The sequence below is a fragment of the Cynoglossus semilaevis genome, chromosome 10 (genome assembly GCF_000523025.1).
Source record: "Cynoglossus semilaevis isolate Cse_v1.0 chromosome 10, Cse_v1.0, whole genome shotgun sequence".
Lineage (NCBI taxonomy): Eukaryota > Metazoa > Chordata > Actinopteri > Pleuronectiformes > Cynoglossidae > Cynoglossus > Cynoglossus semilaevis.
Genome location: NC_024316.1, coordinates 1,664,816 through 1,684,898, shown reverse-complemented (window position 1 = coordinate 1,684,898; position 20,083 = coordinate 1,664,816). Strand labels below are relative to the sequence as shown.

General features: G+C 40.5%; 3 protein-coding genes and 1 long non-coding RNA gene across 9 annotated transcripts in view; 2 read left to right on the top strand and 2 right to left on the bottom strand.

The window, feature by feature from the left end:
• The window catches only part of LOC107989135 (uncharacterized), a 6,572-nt gene extending 3,396 nt beyond the window's left edge, over positions 1 to 3,176 (bottom strand). The window contains exon 1 of the long non-coding RNA XR_001760633.2: positions 1,951 to 3,176. This is a non-coding gene — a long non-coding RNA (uncharacterized LOC107989135). The remainder of the gene's footprint in view (positions 1 to 1,950) is intronic.
• LOC103384526 (ER membrane protein complex subunit 3-like) overlaps positions 1 to 20,083 on the top strand; it is a 629,629-nt gene that overhangs the window by 409,611 nt on the left and 199,935 nt on the right. The window lies entirely within an intron of this gene.
• Positions 1,277 to 6,022, top strand: ybx1 (Y box binding protein 1). Of its 4 annotated transcripts, none has more exons than XM_008318002.3 (8): positions 1,277 to 1,553; positions 3,183 to 3,246; positions 3,540 to 3,573; positions 3,656 to 3,745; positions 4,201 to 4,539; positions 4,852 to 4,949; positions 5,308 to 5,593; positions 5,687 to 6,022. In XM_008318002.3, the coding sequence occupies exons 1-7, from the start codon at positions 1,448 to 1,450 to the stop codon at positions 5,546 to 5,548; spliced, it is 972 nt and encodes a 323-aa protein (XP_008316224.1). In that variant the 5' UTR covers positions 1,277 to 1,447; the 3' UTR covers positions 5,549 to 5,593; positions 5,687 to 6,022. The 4 variants fall into 4 exon arrangements, with proteins under 4 accessions (XP_008316224.1, XP_008316227.1, XP_008316226.1 ...); XM_008318005.3 differs by having other exon boundaries at positions 1,278 to 1,553; positions 4,201 to 4,476; positions 4,852 to 4,937; XM_008318004.3 differs by having other exon boundaries at positions 1,278 to 1,553; positions 4,201 to 4,476.
• Positions 5,824 to 18,166, bottom strand: arhgef16 (Rho guanine nucleotide exchange factor (GEF) 16). The gene is made up of 15 exons (XM_008318001.3): positions 17,906 to 18,166; positions 15,449 to 16,095; positions 14,700 to 14,748; positions 14,143 to 14,306; positions 13,654 to 13,710; positions 12,186 to 12,346; positions 10,761 to 10,913; positions 10,544 to 10,673; positions 9,628 to 9,702; positions 9,424 to 9,516; positions 9,192 to 9,343; positions 8,082 to 8,270; positions 7,701 to 7,768; positions 7,460 to 7,561; positions 5,824 to 7,374 (listed from the first exon to the last, which is right to left on the bottom strand). Exons 2-15 carry the CDS (start codon positions 16,028 to 16,030, stop codon positions 7,235 to 7,237), a joined length of 2,115 nt encoding a protein of 704 aa, XP_008316223.1. The 5' UTR covers positions 16,031 to 16,095; positions 17,906 to 18,166; the 3' UTR covers positions 5,824 to 7,234.

Sequence of the window (20,083 nt, the reverse complement as noted above, 5' to 3'; positions counted from 1 at the left end):
AAGCCCATCTTTGTATGGGAGAAGGGGGCTCACTGCCATTAACAGAGAGTTCTTCACACATAGGCCTCTGCTCATAAACAGTGCCAGTGAGGGATTACCATGACAATGGGTGGGGGCTGCGGTAGAGCACTCGCACTCTCAGTCTGTGTCTGACTGCAGTGTAGTGGAACTGAAGTTTCTGAACTCAAGATAAGGACAGCATTTGAAGCATTTAAATCCTTCATCAATTCTAGGACATTTGAGTGGATTATATCAGGAGTAATTGTCTTAATGACAGCCTTTTGCAAATAAAAGGAGGAATGAAAACATGTGAGATTGGCAGAGAACCGTACACAGTGTACAGAATTATTTAAATGAAATAATTTCTTTTAGTTAAGTGTTAATGTATTGCATATACAGGTTTCAATTCGTAGTCTGTCCTCAGGTTACCTTTGTCTGACACTTGTACATTTCGACCAATAATTTCACAGTTTGTCAACAAGGACATAACTAAACATGTAGGTGTGGTGGCACAAAGATGGAGTGATCCTGTGTTTCTGCAGTGATGTGCCCTGTATATGTTGACATTGATTGAATGCTCACAGCAACCAGAACTCAGTGTTCTCACAGTATTAAAATGAGCTCTCCTCCTGAAAAGCTTCAAAGCTGCCATTTGTACAACGACAGTTTTGAGCACCACTGCAATAATTACTATCTGAATTTTGGTAGTGTAATTATGCAGCCATCAGTAAAAGTACATCATGTTCCACAAAAGACAAAAAAATGACCTAGATCCTGTTTTCGACATAAAACTTCCAAATTTTGAATTTAAATATCTCACAATCCATCGGTTTACTGTCCAACTGACATTTGTCAATAAGTCAAATAAGGTGAAGCCGCGCTTCGAAAACATGACACCACGTTATAGTCAAGTAGCGGGTATTTTTGTCATTTTAGGGTGCCGCTTTACACTAATGGCACACGGTGAATCGATCTAATAAATAACAAAACAAAAGTACAATATGTTAAATTAGAAAACAATGACATTGACAGAGATCCGCAGACATTGCTCCAAAAATGTCACTGTTAACCGTCTGCCTTGTCTGACTTTGACATCACTGCGAGGCGGTGAGAGTGGACAGGTACTATTCCCCGAGCAGCCAATCACGTTTCACCGAACGCGCTTCTGGAACGAGATTGACAATGTTTCTCACCAACTGTATCGCAACTTGCTTTCGGCTTCATATTCCAACCAATAGTAGATGACATTGGGTGGGTCCCTCACAAGAACATTCCCCGGCTCTGTTCCTCAGTCTGCCCAGTTCGATCGGCAACGGGAGCGGAAAGAGGAAAGCAGAGAGCCCGAAGGCAGTAGCCCCCACCACCGCCGGCCCAGGTTACCATCTAGCACCGGGAAACACAGCAGAGAGCCGCCGCCGGCAGAAGCCAATACCAACAAGGAGGGAACATGAGCAGCGAGGCCGAGACACAGCAAGCTCCGCAGCCTGCTGCCGATGCGGAGAGCCCATCCAGCCCGGCAGCCGCAGCTTCCGCGGTGGATAAGAAGGTCATCGGTAAGGCTGACTGGATCTAGTTAGCTCTGTTGGCTTGCGTGGGGTTTGTGGAGCAACGGTCGATTAAGATACTCAAGGACTATATGTAATGTAAACTACAAAAAGCCGTATTACAATAATTAAACGTTATACTAGACTCACCAAACGTTCAAATTATTCTTATAAAGTAAATAAAAATACAGGTCGTCACTCAAAGTATTGTTTTCACACAGTTTTTTTCTATTTGAAGCTGTTAATTTTTCGATGGCACAAACTATTTTTTTACTCGCCAAAATGCAATAACCGTAATTATGGGGGTTTGCTACACCTGTGTATGTTATACGTTTAACACCGCGTGTTAACTGTTTAGCAACATTGTTAACTACCTAACAATTATAGGTCTGACATGTATACATACGAGTGGTCTGACATTCGACGCGCTGTTACTGGGCCACACAGTACAGTATTCGCCATTGATTGCCATGTTGCCGGTTGGTAATCACATGTACGGCCCTTGGAAGTTGGGACTTGATGCATCCTGGACTAACGTTGTGAACGGAAATACATCACGACGGTGTCAGACTGTAGTAGAATACACCAGGGACATAGCGAGTATTACATACAGGGTTTAAAACAATGACTCTAATAAACACAATTAATTCTTTATACACACTGTTCCGTCGAATGGGAGCTAATGTTAGCTGCTAGTCCCTTTGTTCATTCGAGAGGACCTGTTTCTGCGACGGCATTTGATCATGTTAAATGCGAAATGTATTCAGTCAGCTAACGTATCGTGTCGTTTAATTCCGCCTGTTATTGATTCGAATAAACTTTAACCTGTATGTGGCCATTTGTCCATTTTTGCTCGAAATTTCCTATACTCGTTGTAGCTGGTTAGCTCCCAGCTAGCCTAGTCGGTTAATGTAGATATGCATTTTACATGGCTGAAGAGGCCAAACAAAATGTCCGCCACATAATTCCCAGGATTTATTTTGTGTTTTTATAACTAACACTCGTCAATGATATAAATTGTGGCGGCGTTATGAAATACGTTGTAATCCTTTGTCCGTAATTGACGGTAACATTCGTGTCAGGCGTGTTTCCGTTTGCTGGCTCTAATCCAACCACATGGTTGAAAACGGTGAGGCTAAGCTAAAATGCTAATAGACCAGCTGGGCTGGTTGCTCACTAGCGTTCAGGGGCGCGACTATACCACGTGTAAACGCACTCGTACACCAGGACGTAAAAATGGGGCAGTAGATCTGGAGCAGTTGGACTTTGAAACATAGCGACGTTATGAACTGTTATCCCTTCAACAATCTTAAGCTCAATCGCGGTACTTTTGAAATGTCGTACGGTAGACAAGCTGAGTAAAAGGAGGTCGTGAGACTCGCATTCAGAGTGACGTAAATTAATACTGGCTCACATAGTTTTCACAGCCAGTGCAGCTGACGCGGCATAGCCTTCACCAACAGGATCTATAAAAAGGGGCGACAGTTGGGAGTTAAATATAACTTTAACGTTATCGCTGTTCTTGGTTTGGTTCAGAGCAACTGCTGTTATCTGATTCCTCTTAGAAAACAATTCTTTTAAACCTTTCCTGCCTCACACCTGATCATGAGTGACACCTAGATTTTTGACTCTTTGCAGCAACTAAAGTCTTGGGTACAGTCAAATGGTTCAACGTCAGGAATGGATATGGCTTCATCAATAGGTAAATGCACCACGCCCAGACCAGCTTTCACAATATCTTCTGTGTCTTAAGTAAAGGAACAATCCAAATCCTATTATGACTTTGATTTGCTGACAAAGCTTAGCGCACAATATGTCTACTGCTGTCATTGTAGTTGTCCTAAGACATACTGCATGTTTTGCCTATAGAAATTCTAGTGCTGATTTAAGTGCTACACAATTCCCAATGCATCATTCAGTGTTGGTCTTTGACTTTTCAAACTATATTTCCCATTTTAGCAAGCTTTTTTTCCCCCTGTCTCCCTTTTTTTTTAGGAATGACACAAAGGAAGACGTTTTTGTACACCAGGTAAATAGTAAAAATTGCAAGTTAAAAAAAGTAATTTAGTGAAATCTAATCAGGATCTAATCTAAACATCTCATGTTTTCAGACAGCCATCAAAAAGAACAACCCAAGGAAATACCTCCGCAGCGTTGGGGATGGAGAAACTGTGGAGTTTGACGTAGTTGAAGGGGAGAAGGTACAATAAGATCCATAATCAGACTAAATATAAACAAGAAACAACAGTGTCTATCCTACAAAATAATAGTCAGGAGTAACCCGATTATGGATTTGTTTTATCACCTCATTACACATTTACTTTTATGGGTTTTGACAAACTATTTTACTGGCTGACATAGTGTTCTATTGAATAGTCTAAATAAGTGATTGCAAACTTGGGATGGTCAGAAAAGTTAATGAGTGAGTGGGACATAGCTTTAATTCCCTCATTCACTTGGCTCCATACAGAGTTACAGTATGTCAGATACTAATAGAATACTTAAGGTTTCACTGCGAAACCTTAGTCTGCAATAAATTATAGTCTGTCTACTTTTGTTTCTATAATCTATTGACAAATTGTCTTCAACTCTAACAACTAAGTGAAAGTGTCCTGTGGATCAACGTCGGTACTTACATCTCTCTTGTTTGGCACAGGGAGCAGAAGCAGCAAACGTGACCGGCCCAGGAGGTGTCGCAGTCCAGGGAAGCAAGTATGCTGCTGACAGGAATCGCTACAGGCGCTATCCACGAAGGAGGGGCCCACCCCGCGGCGGAGACTACCCAGAGAACTACCAGAGTGACGGAGAGGGTGAACAGGGCAGCGTAGGCAAAGGCAACAGAGAAGGGGGAGAGAGCGCCCCAGAAGGAGACTCACAGCAACCGCAGCGCAGACCCGCCTACCCCAGCAGAAGGCGCTACCCGCCATACTTTGTACGTAGACGCTACGGCCGCCGGCCCCCGTACACCAACGCACCACGCGGAGAGATGACTGAGGTACGCTGTCACAGGGCTACTATCCTGAAGCAGGCACCCAGCTGTCCCCTAAAGAAAATCATGGGAGCCATGATGTTGATCTCAATCGCGGCTTTAAAAGCTCTCCATTGAGATACTCACGTGGTTGTGGACCATTGAATCTTGGTGTATCGGGGGTCTGCCATCGTCAAAAATCCACCAAAACAGGCCCCAAATCCTGATTTGTATCAAAATCTTAAGACTAAATTCTGAAGACTGATCTAGCGTCTGTTGGAACAGAAGCTGGTGAAGTCTGCTTGTTCTCCTTAACCTGTTTAATCTGATTGCTTTCAGGGAGGTGAGGGTGATGAAAACCAGGGAGGTCCAGACCAAGGCAACAAACCAGCGAGGCAGAACTACTACAGAGGCTTCAGACCAAGGTTCAGACCAAGGTTTGCATGTGGGCTTCATTGATGCAGGCCTGCAGTTAGAGGAGAGTCAGACTAAAGACACTGGATAACAACCTCAAGCACTGCAGAACACTGTTATCCAAAAATATCATTTTGATATTATTAATAATAAAAGCCACCTGTTGTGGCAGATAAGCTCTCCTTTAAGTGCAGCCCAACCTCAAAATGCAGCTGTTCATCCAAATTTGACCCATTTACATTTCTTCAGCGCAGTTGTCACATAATTTTAGTAGTGCATCTGTTTGTGTGGGTGACGTTTGTTTGCATGACGACTCCACCACTCATCTCAAATCATTCCAAGTTGCTCAGGTTTTTTTTATTACTTACTTGTTTACTCCAGAGGTCCACCCCGTCCCAGACCGGTGCGAGACGGTGAGGAGGATAAAGAGAATCAGGGTGGCGAAGGTGGTCAAAACCAACAGCCCCGCCAGCGGCGCTACCGCCGCAACTACAACTACCGCCGCAGACGCCCACAGACTGGTGGCAAACCAGGGCAGGAAAACAAAGAGGCCAAGACAGGAGGCGACCCATCTGTAGAGAAAACGTCCGCTCCCGAGGCCCAGCAGGGTGGGGCTGAGTAGGAAGCAACCTGCCCGCCGGCACCTACCATCTTTACCATCGTCCGGGTGAGCATCATCTGTCAACATGAGTCTTTTGGAAATGTCAAAATGAACACACACTTGAACTGGGAACTGACTTGTGTTTTTTCTTCTTTTCAGTTTTTTTGTCAACAAGTAACATCCAACAAGATCTGAGCAATAAAGATTTGACGACCGTCACAAGCTTGCACCATGTATTTGACCAGATTACCACCAATTGCCTGCAGGATCTATGCAGACTTGTTTATTTTCCATTATTTTTATGTGACAGTTACAAAAATTTTTTGGGGAAACAGCAAATGTTTTTCTAAATCTGTCCTGAGTTTTTACACCAAATGGTTTTTAAAGAAAAAAATGAATTTGATATCTGGTCAGTTTGACATTTTTAAATAACTTTTTATGTATTCAAACATTTTAACAAAACGCAAGCTCAAATAAAAGCCCAGAAACCAGAAAGGCTGTCTGGTGTTTTATTGTCATTTAGAGACTCTAACATAGCTTGAAATAAATCTAATCAGTCACAGTAAGTTATTGTTTATTTTTTTCTAAACCATTAGAAGAATAGTACTGTACATGCGACAATGGCACAGTTGGTCTTATTTCACCATAATTAAAATTGGAACTTAAGAAACTAAATAATTGATAAAGATGTTAACTCAATACAGCGTAGAATGTTTTGGCCTGCTGTGAAATTTTATTTTTTTATGATATTTATAAGTGTTTTATACAGATGTTTTGATTTTAGTTTAACCTATTTTTTTAAGAATGAAGATTCTAAGGGTTTACCTAGAAGCCTGTGGAGAGTGAGTATTTAAGCTCACACCACTGAAAGTGTCTAACCGTGAAGTTAAGTTTAGTAGACTAATCTTTGAAGGCTCTTCTAGACAAACCTGCCACAAAACAAATAGTGTTCGAGCTGCCATTAATGCATCATGGAAATATTTACCAAAGAATAATGTGCTGGGACTCCCAAACCTATCCAACGACTACGGTCAGGAACTAACACAAACTACTACTCTTATTCAGAAAAATGGTCAACACTTGTCTGTGTTATGATTCTGTATAATTATCTGAAGTAAAACTTAAAGAATTAAGCTATTGAATCCAAAAACAACAAAAATATTTTTCTCTACATAAAACACCTAGCAAATACTTCTAAAAGAATAAAATGTACAGGGCCGTACATGTCACATCATGTCGTCAGATTTCGAGGAGGATGAGGGGGTGGGTGAAGCTGCATCCTAGCTGAATACGTTTTTAGAAGTTAAAGAAATACATAGATACTGGAGTAAGTTAAATTTGATTAAAATGCACTCAATACCTACAATAAAGGTGATTGTCATCTTAGTATTCAGTTCTGAAAAAAACTTTCTGGTTGAGATTTAACTTCAAGTTCATTTCCTCACACTACGTTTTACAATTCACTTGAATACTATAACAGATTGTATAAAACATAGTCACTGGATGGATTCAAGTACTTCCTGGTTCTGGTTTATACATGGAGCGCTCGGTCAAGAATAATGGCCACTTATCTTTGTCATCAAAGGTGTATTGTATAAAACACCTTGTGTTGTCAAGTATTCCTGAGTCTAGTGTAATTCATGGACAACCTCGTCCTAGAACTGGGCATTGGCATGATCATCCAGGTATTTCAAATGAAATGCTCACTCAAACGTTGGTCTCTTTGCGCAGGCGCTTCATGCGCTGGACGTTGTTCTCCATGACTGTGGGGTTGGTGATCTCCGTGGCACAGCTCGCTGGGAACCAGCCTCTTTCTCCGTCTCGCATTCTCTCCCCGTAGCAAAAACCTAGAAAGTAGAGACACTTAGTTCTCCCAACACGTTTGCTTTATTGTTTGTTGTGTGAATTTTTAAATTATATACACAGACTGACCTTCCTCCTTCCTAAGAACGATGACCAGCTCGGCCTGCTGAAGCCCAAGATCATCGGGCTCCTTGGGCATGTAGGCTTTGGTGGCCTCATACTGTGGAAGACCTGGAAAAATATGACAAATATTTGTGGTGATGTATACTACTGTGGTGTAAACTTCTTTCTCACCCACTGAATTATTTTTCAATTACATTCAGCCAAAATGAGTGAAGAGGAATATCAGATCAATTGTGGTTGGACCCACCTTCCGTACATGTGGCACCTGCCTGCTTTTGTTCTGTAAGAGCAACTATCCACCGTGCTCGGTCCACCCTGAGCAAAGAAGGAGAAAAGAAAGTGAACAGTAGATACCAGGGCACACCCAATACAAACCGACAAGAACTTTGAAATAAAAAAATGCATTGTTGTTATTCGGATTTCTGTCAGTAGATGGAGCTAGATACAAGGAATCAAACTTTGATTCTGGTTTTTAATGATTGGGCACCTACTCTGTAGTACATATAACTCTGTTACCCAGAGAAGAACTATATTTATGTCGTAACAAACGTTTTCATGTTCTTCCATCAGACAGTAGACCGTGAACAAAAACAATTTGTGCAATTAAAACAAACGAGAGGTGCAGTACCTGGATTCAGCCACCAGGGAGATCTGCTCCGCTCTGCCCTCACTGTTTTTGCTCATCAGCAGTTTGAAGGAAAGGAAGTAATTGGAGCTGTTCTTTGCTGGGGGAGACATCCGCCCTTCCACCTCCTCTGCCACCACCACCTCCACATTCTCTGGAGTCGCGTAGTCCATCACCACGAAGCTTTCCTCGCTGAATAAACACACAGACATGGGCAGACTCTGGTATGTTGTTTGTCTCATTGTAATGAAACATCAGCAGTCACCATATTACCACCTAACCTAATGAGTGACGGTACAGAGTTGGCAGTGTTGAAGTCAGAATCAACTCTGAGCTGACATTGTTCAGAGCTTCAGTCAGCTGAGCTGACAGGGTAAATGGACAGATTAAGAATTCCAACTATGCAAACCCCACATCACTACTCTGTCCTTTCTCTGCACTAATCCACTCCTATTTTCACTGCAGCTCTCATTTTTATTTATCCACCAGCTATGGTTTTACTATGGTTTTTATGTATTAAACAAGCACAGGGGTCACCAGGAAAGTTCTGGAGAATCTTTAAAAAATTTACCAAAATGTCTCTTTGAATCCAGATTCCCGTTTGATATGTTTTCAATTTATTTGATTTACTAGGTTTTCATTATATATTTATAATATGATGACACATTCCTGGCATATTTTATTATATATTTTTATGTCAGAGTGCTGAGACTGTAATCTTTCTATCCCTTGTCCCAGTAAATGTAGTCCTACCCTATATAGGAAATAGGAATTCTCATTAAAATTATAATATTCTTGTCATAGATTTTTTTCAAAATAATTTCATTTTCTGACTAACTTTCAACAATTTTTGTGCTAAATGTTATTCATCATCTGGACTTTTAGGCTAAAATCTAGTTATTTTTTATGTTGACATTATTTTAAAAATGTATTTATCTTTATCTGCACTTTATCTAACTGTTACCAATTTCTTAGCCAGGATTTTGAATCTTTGAATTAAGTAGTTTTTAATTTGAACTAGTTTGGCTGCAATTTACATTGAACGGCCATTTTGTAATCCAACAAACCTTTATTTTCTTTAGAAAATCTAACAATGATTTTAATTCCACTGACCTCTTTTTCTTTGTGATGATCAGCACGTCATTGAAGAGAAACAGGTAGTAGCTCCTGTGGCTGAAAGCCCTCCAGATGCTCAGTTCTTCAGTACAAATAGCCAGTTCACCACGCTTTTTCAGCCACCGTGAAGATGACACCAAAGGAAATGGCTGCGGGTACAAATAATTCTGGTCAGGTTTGTCATAGCTCCACTGAACATGACAAAATATCACATTTGGTCGGTTCTGACCTTGATTTTGCCGAATTCCATCTGTTTCTGGATGGTGTACATTTGCTCTGTTCTCTCCATCCGCCTCGCTCCATCGTTGCAGCTTGTGACCAACTGTAAGGATATTGAATAGAATATCAACATCACGAACAAAAATATATGCATAACTATATCCATAACCAGAGTCAAAGATGCTGGACGAAGCTGTTCAGAACATAGCCGCACCTTGCTCATGGCATGAAGAGCCCAAACGGCAGCAAAGTATTCTGCAGTCTTGTCTGGAGTTTTCTGGCATATTGTCTAGACACAAAGAATTACACCATGTTAGCAAAGCACACATTGATCAAACACTGTCTGACTAATGGTATTTATTAACTGTACATGGTGTAAAAACTCTTCAAATGATCTTTTCAAACATTTAAATAAAAAAACATTTAATGCACATTGTTTGTTGGTTGTCTTGTAGATAATGACTGTTAACTTGCAAACTCGCATGGATTTTATTTTACTTTTATACCAAGTTATCTTTTTGGTGGGTTTTAGCCTTCATCCAACATTTAAGTTTTATACAGAATTTAACCATCATTTGGTATAATTTCAGCTATTTAAAAACCTTTACAATTCTTCATACAATTTTTAATTTTTAACTTTTTTGTAGCCTGGGCGTAGCCTGGGCTACCCTTTGGCTACCCTTTGGCTACCCTTTGGCTACCCTTTGGCTACCCTTTGGCTACCCTTTGGCTACCCTTTGGCTACCCTTTGGCTACCCTTTGGCTACCCTTTGGCTACCCTTTGGCTACCCTTTGGCTTTTGGATTTATTTGTGCAAACTTTTTCCCTTTTATTTTTTGTCATGTTTTCATTGACTCATCAAAACCTGATCATTGCTATTTTTTCTTGCTCAGTCAGCAAATGTCCCCAGGAGTGACAATACTGTAACATGATTAAAGAAATAATTCACACTCGTTAAATCAACTTGACTCATTTTCTTAAATTTATATATTATTACTACTAATATTAAATGTATTTAAGGGGTTGTTTTAAAAAAACCCAATATATATATATTTAAATATATGTTTAAGCATTAAAACATATATTGTGAAAATTCATTGAGGTCTGAGAGCTGAGGGGTTTACACTCACATCCAGCAGCAGTGGTAGTCTCGTTACTCGCTGCATGGGCAGGATGAGGAAGGAGATCATGGGGAGGCCTCCACACTCACTGCTGCTTTCAATTTGTTTCAGTGCCTCTTTGAACATGGTGTTGCTTGTCCTTAAAGAAACAGACAGAAAATCAAACTCACTGCTCCATCACAGCAGAAACTCAAAAGAGCGTTTCAGTTTGGTGGCAGCCACTCACAACAGCTTTTGCAGGGTCCTCTGCTGGAAGGTCTCGTTGGAGCAGTAGACGATGTAGGGCTCGAAGTGGTGGGTAGCGTGGTTCTGAACAATATCACTGATGTCCCGAATCACTGGGTTGTCATAGTGACGCCGCTCCAGGTCCTCAAAAAAGCTGAAAATGGAGAGTGTGTGGGGAGGGAGGGGTGAGTACACAAGTGCCAGGACCTTGACTTCCCTCCCACAAACTAATTACTAAAACAGAAACACACAGAGACACACAGAGCGTGTGGGTGTGTGTGTGTGTGTGGGGTGGGGGGGGGGGGGGGGGGGGTGTTTTCAGGCTGAAGTGAGTGGAGAATGACAGTCCAGGACATGAGTCCAGGACAAACACCAAATATTGCTGAAATAGTGTTTAAATATTTTTCATGTTTCATAACTATATTAGGTCTGGTAAAGTGAACTCTATAATAACTAATATTCTATTCATCTGTGCTCTGTTGTCAATGTTTGAGTTTAAGCTCTAAAACCTTGCTAACTGTGTAATGCTAGCACATTTTGCTAATTCATGTTTAAAGCTAACTCTGCTTTCATTTCTTCAATTTAAAAAATGTACATTCACCTGCAGTCTGTTTCTAACTAATTTAGCAGTAACTCTGGTAACCTCCAGTCGAGTTTTAGTGAGACAAAATATTTCTCTCTATTTATTTTATTTCTTCTCTATTGACACAGTAATACCAATGAAATCCCTGACTTACATTATTATCTTATTCTATGAACTTGGGGATTCCTTATTCCAGCCCCACCCTGTGCAAAATCCCTTTTTTTAAAAACAAAGAGACCAAGAAAAATGACACCTACAGCAGCCCCACCCTCAGGCCCAACATTCAACCACAGATACTGTAGGACAGATACTGTCAAACAGACACTTCTTCAACAGCTTTCAGTTTTTAATAGATCCTGTTTTCTTTGAACACGAAAGACAGGGGGATCAAAGAAAGACAGGCCCTCCCTTCCTGCTGCCTGAACCAAAAGTATTTTCATTCAAAGTGCAGAGCACAGAGCAGTGTTGGCTGCTTCTCATGCATATCATTATTCTCAAGGTGGGAATACCATTCAGAGCAGCCAGGCAGCAGAACCAGTTTAGGTAGCATGTTTTAACATGCAGTAGTCAGCAGGATATTTAGTTAAAATCTCACTGGAACTTTTTAAATCCCACTGAGACCACAGCTCAGGGGAGAGATGAATATGAACAATAATATTAATAAACCATCCAGGGAGTATGCGTGAGTACAGCAGATACTACAGGTGGATCATTGACCAGACTGCTGCACTGATTCACACAGTGGTAACATTTTTTCCACATCACAGTCTGTAGTTCCTGTAACTGATACTGTAGATTGTCTTACACCCAAACACAGAGAACTGCAGAATTTGTTGAACCCACCGTTGGCTGATCTTGTGGATGTCAGAGATGTTGGAGAAGAGGTGATGGTGCTCTGTGGTGGTCATGGTTTTCCTCAGCGCCTCACTGTTCTTGAAGTGACGCACCAGGATGCCCAGACTGTGCAAGTATGAGTGCTCTGAGGTAATGATCTCAAAAATGGCCTGTCACAATAACACAACAACACAACCCAGTTAGCACGTGGAGGAAAGTTTTTTTTTTCTCTTCCTAATATAACTCATGACAAAAGCCAGCAAATTAAACATATTCAGCATCTTACATTGATGAGTACAGTTCATGTTCTTATAAATTAATGATGCACTGCAGAGCCAGTGCCAGACCCAAAATAAAAACACACACACGCTGTGGCTGCTGTGCATTCTCGGCTACCGAGTCTGATTGACTACAAATGTTTACTGCCGTCTCCTCGATGTCTGAGTGTGATGACGAGTAATGTTTCGTCGATCGTACATATGACACAAATACAGCGGCAGACAGAGGCGGATGACACATCAGAAACATCACTATAAATATGTTGTAATGAAGGGGTTGGTTAGACAGGGTTACTGTTGTGGCTGTGGAGTCAGGTGAGCTGCTGTACGCACGGCTGAAGTGGCTCAGAGCTACTTCAAATCAAGAGACCACTTCCTGTAAATGGCAGAATAATAATATTTTAACAAGCTGAAGCCTGTGTAGTAGTAACTGTGACAGAGCTGACCAGTGGTGCCATCCACTGTAATCTAACATTCAGTTTGGCCTATGTGGCTGACAAGCAGGCCTCATCGGGAAAGTGTGAACACATGGGTCGGGTGTGGTTTTATTCAGAAACAGGAGTGCGCACGCACACATCACACACACAGAGTGAACCTTTGGTATTGACACAGCATGTGTTTTTACACCTAGTTCGTGGAGTCACAGTATAATAGGGAGAATCCACCCTCAGGTAACGTGACTGTACAGAGGTTTTATGACGATTACAATTTACTAATCAGTTTTCCCAAGTGTACTTAATGTAATTCTTTGGCACATTTGAAGAGAAAAAGAGTCAAAGTAGAATTTAAAAAGAACCTAATTAATCTGGTTCAAGGCTTTTATGTCATAATTTTTAAAGACTTTTATTTTATTGTAATTCAGAAGAGTTGTTTTACCAGGGGATTCTGGTTTTTGTTTTTCATGACAGGGCGTGTAGTATAAGATAAAGTGAATCATTTTTATCTTTAACCTCCTCCCGGTTTGGGTCTGTGTTTTATTAGACCAGTGACATCACAGAGTTATTGTTTAAGAACTGTTTCTTTATTAAAAACCTCTTTCTGTTTTGCTATTGATGTTATTTTTTCCAGCTCAAACTCTACAAAGTCAACAGCTGAGGAAAATGGAAACTGCTGACATGTTGATTCTCACTCTCAAAAAAAAGGATTTTGTCTCTCACGACAAACCTGCAGATAAACACTCCACACTGACACACACTTACCTCCTGTCTCTTCCTCTCCTGGGCTGTGATCAGTGTCAGGATGCCTGTATCCTTCACCTGTGTAGGTGATACAACAGAAATCAATATAATACCAACATCGTCAGATCGACTAATGAAAACCTTGGAGTTTTCACATCAGACCACCAAGTGTGGGGGCAAATAAAGTGAGGGGCAGGCCCTCTATGGAGGTGCAGGACTATTGCAAAGGGGGTCAGCAGGGTAAATTAGGTTTGATTTCAGTAGTTTCCTGATTTGTGCCACAAATAATAATGTTGTAAGTTTATTTCCTTTTCTCCACAAGTATATTAGTTTTACCTCAATTACAGTGTATAAAAAAAAATTACATTTTTGAAGCCATAGCTGTGAATGTGTAGGTGTGAGTCAACACTCTTTATGTTCACACTGTTCATTTCCATGATCAGTGCTGTCGACACCTCCACAGACACGACAATGTTTCACTCAGTTACAAAGACATTAATATATTCCTACCTGTGGGAGCTGACTCCAGGTGAGCTGTGCTGGACGGTAGTTCTTCACAACAATGCCCTGGTCCTCCACCGGCGCCTCCACCACCACAAAGTCATCCAGCATCTCATCCTGGTTGGTGGAGTGAAGCCCTCGCTCTCGGATCTCCTGGTAGAGTCGCGGTGTAGCTGAGGTTGGCAGAAGAAAAAAAGGTGTAAAGTTCTTTGAACTCTACAAACTCTACTTTGCATCATTATTCTATTCTATTCTATTCCAAGAAAAAGAGTTCCAGTGGCAGGCTAAATATTTCTAGGACATCACAGACATTCAGCTGCTGGGAGAGTGCAGAGAGAAAGATTTCCTAGGCTTTTCTTCCATAAACCTCAGGGGTCTTTCCTGGGGCTTGAGATGAAAATGAAGGCATCCACAAACCAAATCCAACAACTCACTGAGCTTTACATTGATGAGAAATTTCCATACAAATAAATACTTGAATAAAAGCCTTAGTTGTGATTTTCCACTTGTTTGTGGTCATATAGTTAATTTTAGATCAGTAGACAGGGTGACACATGATAACATACCATCCTTGAAGGATCCACGTTTCTGGTTCCTCTTTCTCCCCAGGGTTCGCTGCAGGGGAGACAGTAGTAAAGCCTCAATATATTACTCTGGACCTCCAGCTCATCAATGTTGACTTCAACCATCAAATCTGCCTTTTATTACTTTAATTCTAATGTTTTGAATTATAGTCTGGAAAACATAACGTGAGAGTCAGGAAAACACTAGAGCTAAATAAGGAAATCTTATGAAAAAAGAAGTTGTCTGACTAGAACTAAAAAGCTGACTGAGCCTCTTAGATCAGTGCGTAATAACTCAACTCTAGCTGTTACTGACCTAAGGCTAGAATACAAAGGAGTTTATAGTACTATCTGTAAACAGTACACATGAGGCTCCCCTTGCCTACGCACCAACAGGTGGTGCAATAAACGCAATAAAAACACAGTTTCACATAAATATAATCCTGCGAAATTTTCTCCAAAAACATCACAGCTGAGAGTGAACAGTGAAGCTGCTTAAATTTAAATTTGCCTTATTGGAGAAAAAAAAAATAAAAAAAACTGCATCTAAATGATTTTGTCCATTCCACTAATCCCTTGGTACCTTTTCTTTTGGCAGATTTACCTGATCTGTTTGTCCACATAAAAGGTTCACCTTACCAGGATGAATGATGGTAATTTAATGGATAATATCATTGAAGGCACTATAAGTACATTCCCATCTCTGAACAGCAAAATTAAAAACAACAATATCAAACTGTCAGAAATCTCACCTTGCGTCCAGGGGTGCGACATGGACTAGGACTGGACGCCCTGTTCTCTCCGACAGGCTTCAGTGGGACCGTAGACTCTCGTCCCGTGGCCATGGCTTCAATGTCTAGACTGGTTACAGCTGCTCTGTATGACATGTTCCTGCGGTTCCTCCTCAACGAAAAACCATCTCCATCACTGTCGTAATCCTCCCAGGACACGTCAGAGCCCTGGGCCGAGTGTCGGATCCGGGTCTCGTTGCTCGAGTGCTCCAGTCCCACGGGGAACGTGACCACAGTAGTGTGGTGGCGGTGTTTAGGTCGTCCACTTGTTGCTAAACTCTTTGGAATGAGCTGCTGGCTGCCAAACTTTTGTGCTGCAGGACTTGCAGTGCTCAAAACCACCTGCGGAGGCACCACTAGCCTGTCCACTTTGTCTTCCTTGACTGGGGATTTTTCCATCGGGGGTGTTGAGAGGCTTTGTATAGGTGGGCAGTAATCTTCATCACCTGGCTCAGAAATATGCAGTTCAGTGGAGAATTGGCTCTCCAGAATCAGAGGGACTTTGTCCCCCGCTGGGCTGTCTTCTGACTGGCTTTGGGACATGGCGTCTTCGTGGCCTCGACCTTCGCCTGACCGACTTCAGTCGAGCTTTTAAACACCTACAACATCTGAGGAGTCGGAGAGGAGAAAAAGACAGCAGGAGACATGAGTTCAGCTACAAGCAGGGAACACATATAAACTATCACCTTAAATGGAGCGGGGTGAAAACAGCACGGGTAATAGAGATGACCCTGGAATACCACGAGTGACCCTCACACGGGCTACAAGATCATTCTAGAACAAAGCCTGTAGTATCTCATGATCCAATTGCTCACAGTCAGTGAGACAGTCAGATGTGTTTAACTCATATTAAAAGAATTACGCCCCCCTCTTGTCCCAGAATCAGTATCAGGAAAAGTTGGCACAAGACGTGCAGTACAGGAGCACTCACACACACACACACACACACACACGCACATAAAGGCATTATGAGCCACCGGGTCACCTAGACCCAAAGGACAACACCAGGGTTAACAACGTGTGGAACAGAAGCTACGGAAACAACCAACAAAAATGTGAACGAAACACATGAAAGGAAAGAAATCTTATTTCTATATTTTACTGAGCTTTTTATCTCTAAGAAATTGGCCACCACAAAATTTCTAATGTCCAGCAGCTCATGGCCCAGTGTTTGTAATAGAAACACCCTTCAGATGTTCCCCAGTTGGGGATTGTCATTTGTAAAAATTAAAGTATCTCACCTCAAAACAGCCATTAATTTAATGTGATAAGAGGAAGACAAGACTTTTTCATGAATGTTTTTTCAGCACATTCCTTTAAATGAGGCATATGATATTTAAATTCTGTTGTGTACTAGTTAACATTATTAGTTTTGCAAGTATGTCGAATAACAGTGAGGGGTTTTTTTTCTTCAAAGTATGCGTAGAAAGACGAAGGTGAAGCGTAGAGCAGCCACAATTACAGTCAGCTAAAAAAACAGCACTTCCTGTGGTTAATGAGAAATGTTAAAGTTGTCAGATATTAAAAAACTATTTGTCTGTAGCAGTGCTGTACCCCCACACAACAGCTTAACAGAGGACACATAAACCAACAAAAAGCAGTAATGGACAGATGGTGGGTTAAATACCTCAAAGGGAGGTCTGGGGACCTCTTAGTGTCCATGAGGTGAGGGTTATTATTAAAAAAAAGACCAAATGAATAAAATAATAATAAAAATGCTTGTTTTTTTCATAAATCATGTAATTAAATCTTATTAAACATTTCTGAGTCCACAGTCCAGTACCACCACCTAATTTTAACACCAAGAAAAACCATGTTTCTGTCTGTAGGAAATTAAACAAAACCTTGATGTTCTTTTCAAGTAAACAATCAGATTGGGAAGCTGACCAAATAGACCCCTACCACTGATGTGGACCATAGTGGTTGTTTTGATCTGATTCTAATAGAGGAGCTGGAGGATTATTATATAAAAAACGAATTATCATCTGTTCCAGACACAGTAAAATGCTAGCTCATGAAAGGTAAGTGGAATGATGAAGTAAAGTGGAAAAGAATTGTCATTACAATCATATACATATACAAGGTCGAGTCAAGTGAACACACGCACACGCACACACAGGTAATCTTATGCAATCACTAAAATCCATTAAAACACTACAGGGACAACAATCATAAGAATCAAAACAACGACTTCAACGACTGTTGGTTCAAACCCACTGTAACCCACTGCCACAGTAACACCAGTGAAACACGGCCCGTGTTTTTCTGCTCAAACTAAACTTCCACGAAATTTGCTGCCTGAAAGGGAAAGAAGGATTAAGGGTGGGAGAAAAAAATGTCGGCCGCACATTCCCACGGTTCCTCACGGCGAAGTACAAACAAACAAGTAAAGCCTCGCCGTTCTAACCTGAGTCTTACCTGTGAGTGGTGAGTCCACGGACCGAAGAACACCTGAGCGGCTCCCACTGTGGTCTCGGTTCAGTCCAGGAGTGAGGGGCCGTGGTTCAGAGGAGCAGCTACTGTAGCTACTCCTGTACTCCTGTACTCCTCCACTCACTCCTTTACTCCTCTGTCACATACTTCGACTTCCTCCTCCCTGTGTGTTTGTGCGTGCGCGTGCAGACAAGCGCGCGCGTTAACATGCTACGTCACTACAGGTGAACACGAATCGGGCAGTTTAAAAAGTGACGGAAATGACGTAATGGTGCACTTGTTAGTTATTTTGTGCAGTGAATTTGACAATATCATGCTTGGTTAAGTCTGTATCTTTAAGATAAATAAAAAACACAAATGAAGAAGCATTTACTAGACTTCAATATGAAATAAAATTAGGAATTGAATTTGCTATAATTTCCATTAACTATAAAACATTTAATCATGAAATAATCCCTCGATTAATTTTGTGAGCGTCAGGAAGATTTTATAGCCGTATTCAGTAGAAGATACGCAATCCTCGGCTTTTGTTTCTGTTTTTCCTTTTTCCTAACAAGACAAAGAAGCAAAAAAGTTTAATCCCGGAATACACAAAAGTAACTGGCAATAAATAAATAAGGACAAGAATATATGAAATTACATACATGTATATACATATATTATATATTATACAAACGATGGCTGTTTTCCGTGTTGAGAAACAGTTTGAGCTAACGTATTTTAAGAAAGCTTAAAATGTTTCTTTTCCATTCCATCAGTTCTGTTTACACTTCAGACATTAACCATTTTATTATCTTCAATCGATAAATAACCGATAAGCTAATGTATGATTTGTGGATTTTCCATTTGTGAAGTAATCGCCTGGTTTTCCTCCCTTTTCTCTCTGGTTAAAAGACTACAAGCACAGAAAGTGACATTATTGTAATGTTTCCAACGGTTTATCACGTTTCTTTTAATCGATTCAGGGCCAATTGTTATTAGTCGTTGGCGTCATCTAGTGTTGATTTGGAGTAACGCGACCGTTTTTGTGCGTTAAGAAGTCAATGCTTCTTAACAAAAACAAAAACAAAACAAAAAAATGGCATTAAGGTGTAAGCCGAGAGAATGTAACACAATTTCACTGTGTGGCCCAAAAAAGACCTGAAACTGAAAACGCTAACTCTAGGATATATTTGAATTAGCTTATTCATTATAGCTATAATAACGTATACGCTAAAGGTTTGCCCAAAATACCCAGAAAAATAACCAAATTATTACACACAATTACAGAAACCAAACACACATGTCCTTAAGTTATCTAAAATACATTATTTTGCAAAACACAGTTTTTGCAGAGGCAAACACTCCTTGTTATTTTAATAAACCATTTATGGGCCACATTAAACCTGCCTAATGATCATGACTGTCTCCCAGACTGGACTGTGGACTTGATGCTCTTCTGGGTCTACTGCAGGAGAGCCTGTCTTAACACCACCACAGGTAAATAATCTGAAATAAATCTTCACTGTATTCCTACTGTATATGCATTTCCAATGAAGAAACATTCTTACATTCTTGACTTTGAAACTTTATTTTTTGTATATATTTGTTAGAATCTGAAATATTTCTGTACACAAATGAATTCTATTCACACAAGGCTGAGACATGTTGTACAACTTCAAGTGAAATCAACAAAATGACAATGAATTTTGAGTGTCACTAAACACGACATATAATTCTCTTATAGTTATCTATTTAGAAAGGTAGATTATACGAGTAGAAAATAAAATGGCAATGACACTTATTTAATCCCTAATTCAAACATCATATGGCATCTGATGAAATTGAATTTGAATATTTCCTATAGATTCCCAAGGTTTGTGTCTTTGACCAAGACACATGTCTACACTCTTTATTCTACATTTGTAGAAATGCACCCCCATACATGTCTTATGGTAAACTTTAAGGGAATTTCCTATGGTGATAGGAAGTACGTTATATATTTATAAGGTCACACTAGTTATGATTTTAATTTTCTCTGTAATATCAGTGCACTAATGACAAAAAAGCTATGTCAAATTCATTAACCACAGTAAACTCATACTTTCCCCAATTTCCTTCTTCATTTCAGATTCATGAAAAAAATTATATATATATATATATATATATATATATACACACACA

What these genes read in the sequence shown, in the direction of transcription:
- ybx1 (XM_008318002.3), top strand. Translation starts at nt 1,448, where the DNA reads ATGAGCAGCGAGGCCGAGACACAGCAAGCTCCGCAGCCTGCTGCCGAT. An exon ending in GGATATGGCTTCATCAATAG is followed by an intron (nt 3,247 to 3,539) that starts GTAAATGCACCA and finishes CTTTTTTTTTAG; the next exon opens with GAATGACACAAAGGAAGACG. An exon ending in AAGACGTTTTTGTACACCAG is followed by an intron (nt 3,574 to 3,655) that starts GTAAATAGTAAA and finishes TCATGTTTTCAG; the next exon opens with ACAGCCATCAAAAAGAACAA.
- arhgef16 (XM_008318001.3), bottom strand. Translation starts at nt 16,030, where the DNA reads ATGTCCCAAAGCCAGTCAGAAGACAGCCCAGCGGGGGACAAAGTCCCT. An exon ending in ACGTGGATCCTTCAAGGATG is followed by an intron (nt 14,307 to 14,699) that starts GTATGTTATCAT and finishes TGCCAACCTCAG; the next exon opens with CTACACCGCGACTCTACCAG. An exon ending in CGTTCTTAGGAAGGAGGAAG is followed by an intron (nt 7,375 to 7,459) that starts GTCAGTCTGTGT and finishes TCTACTTTCTAG; the next exon opens with GTTTTTGCTACGGGGAGAGA.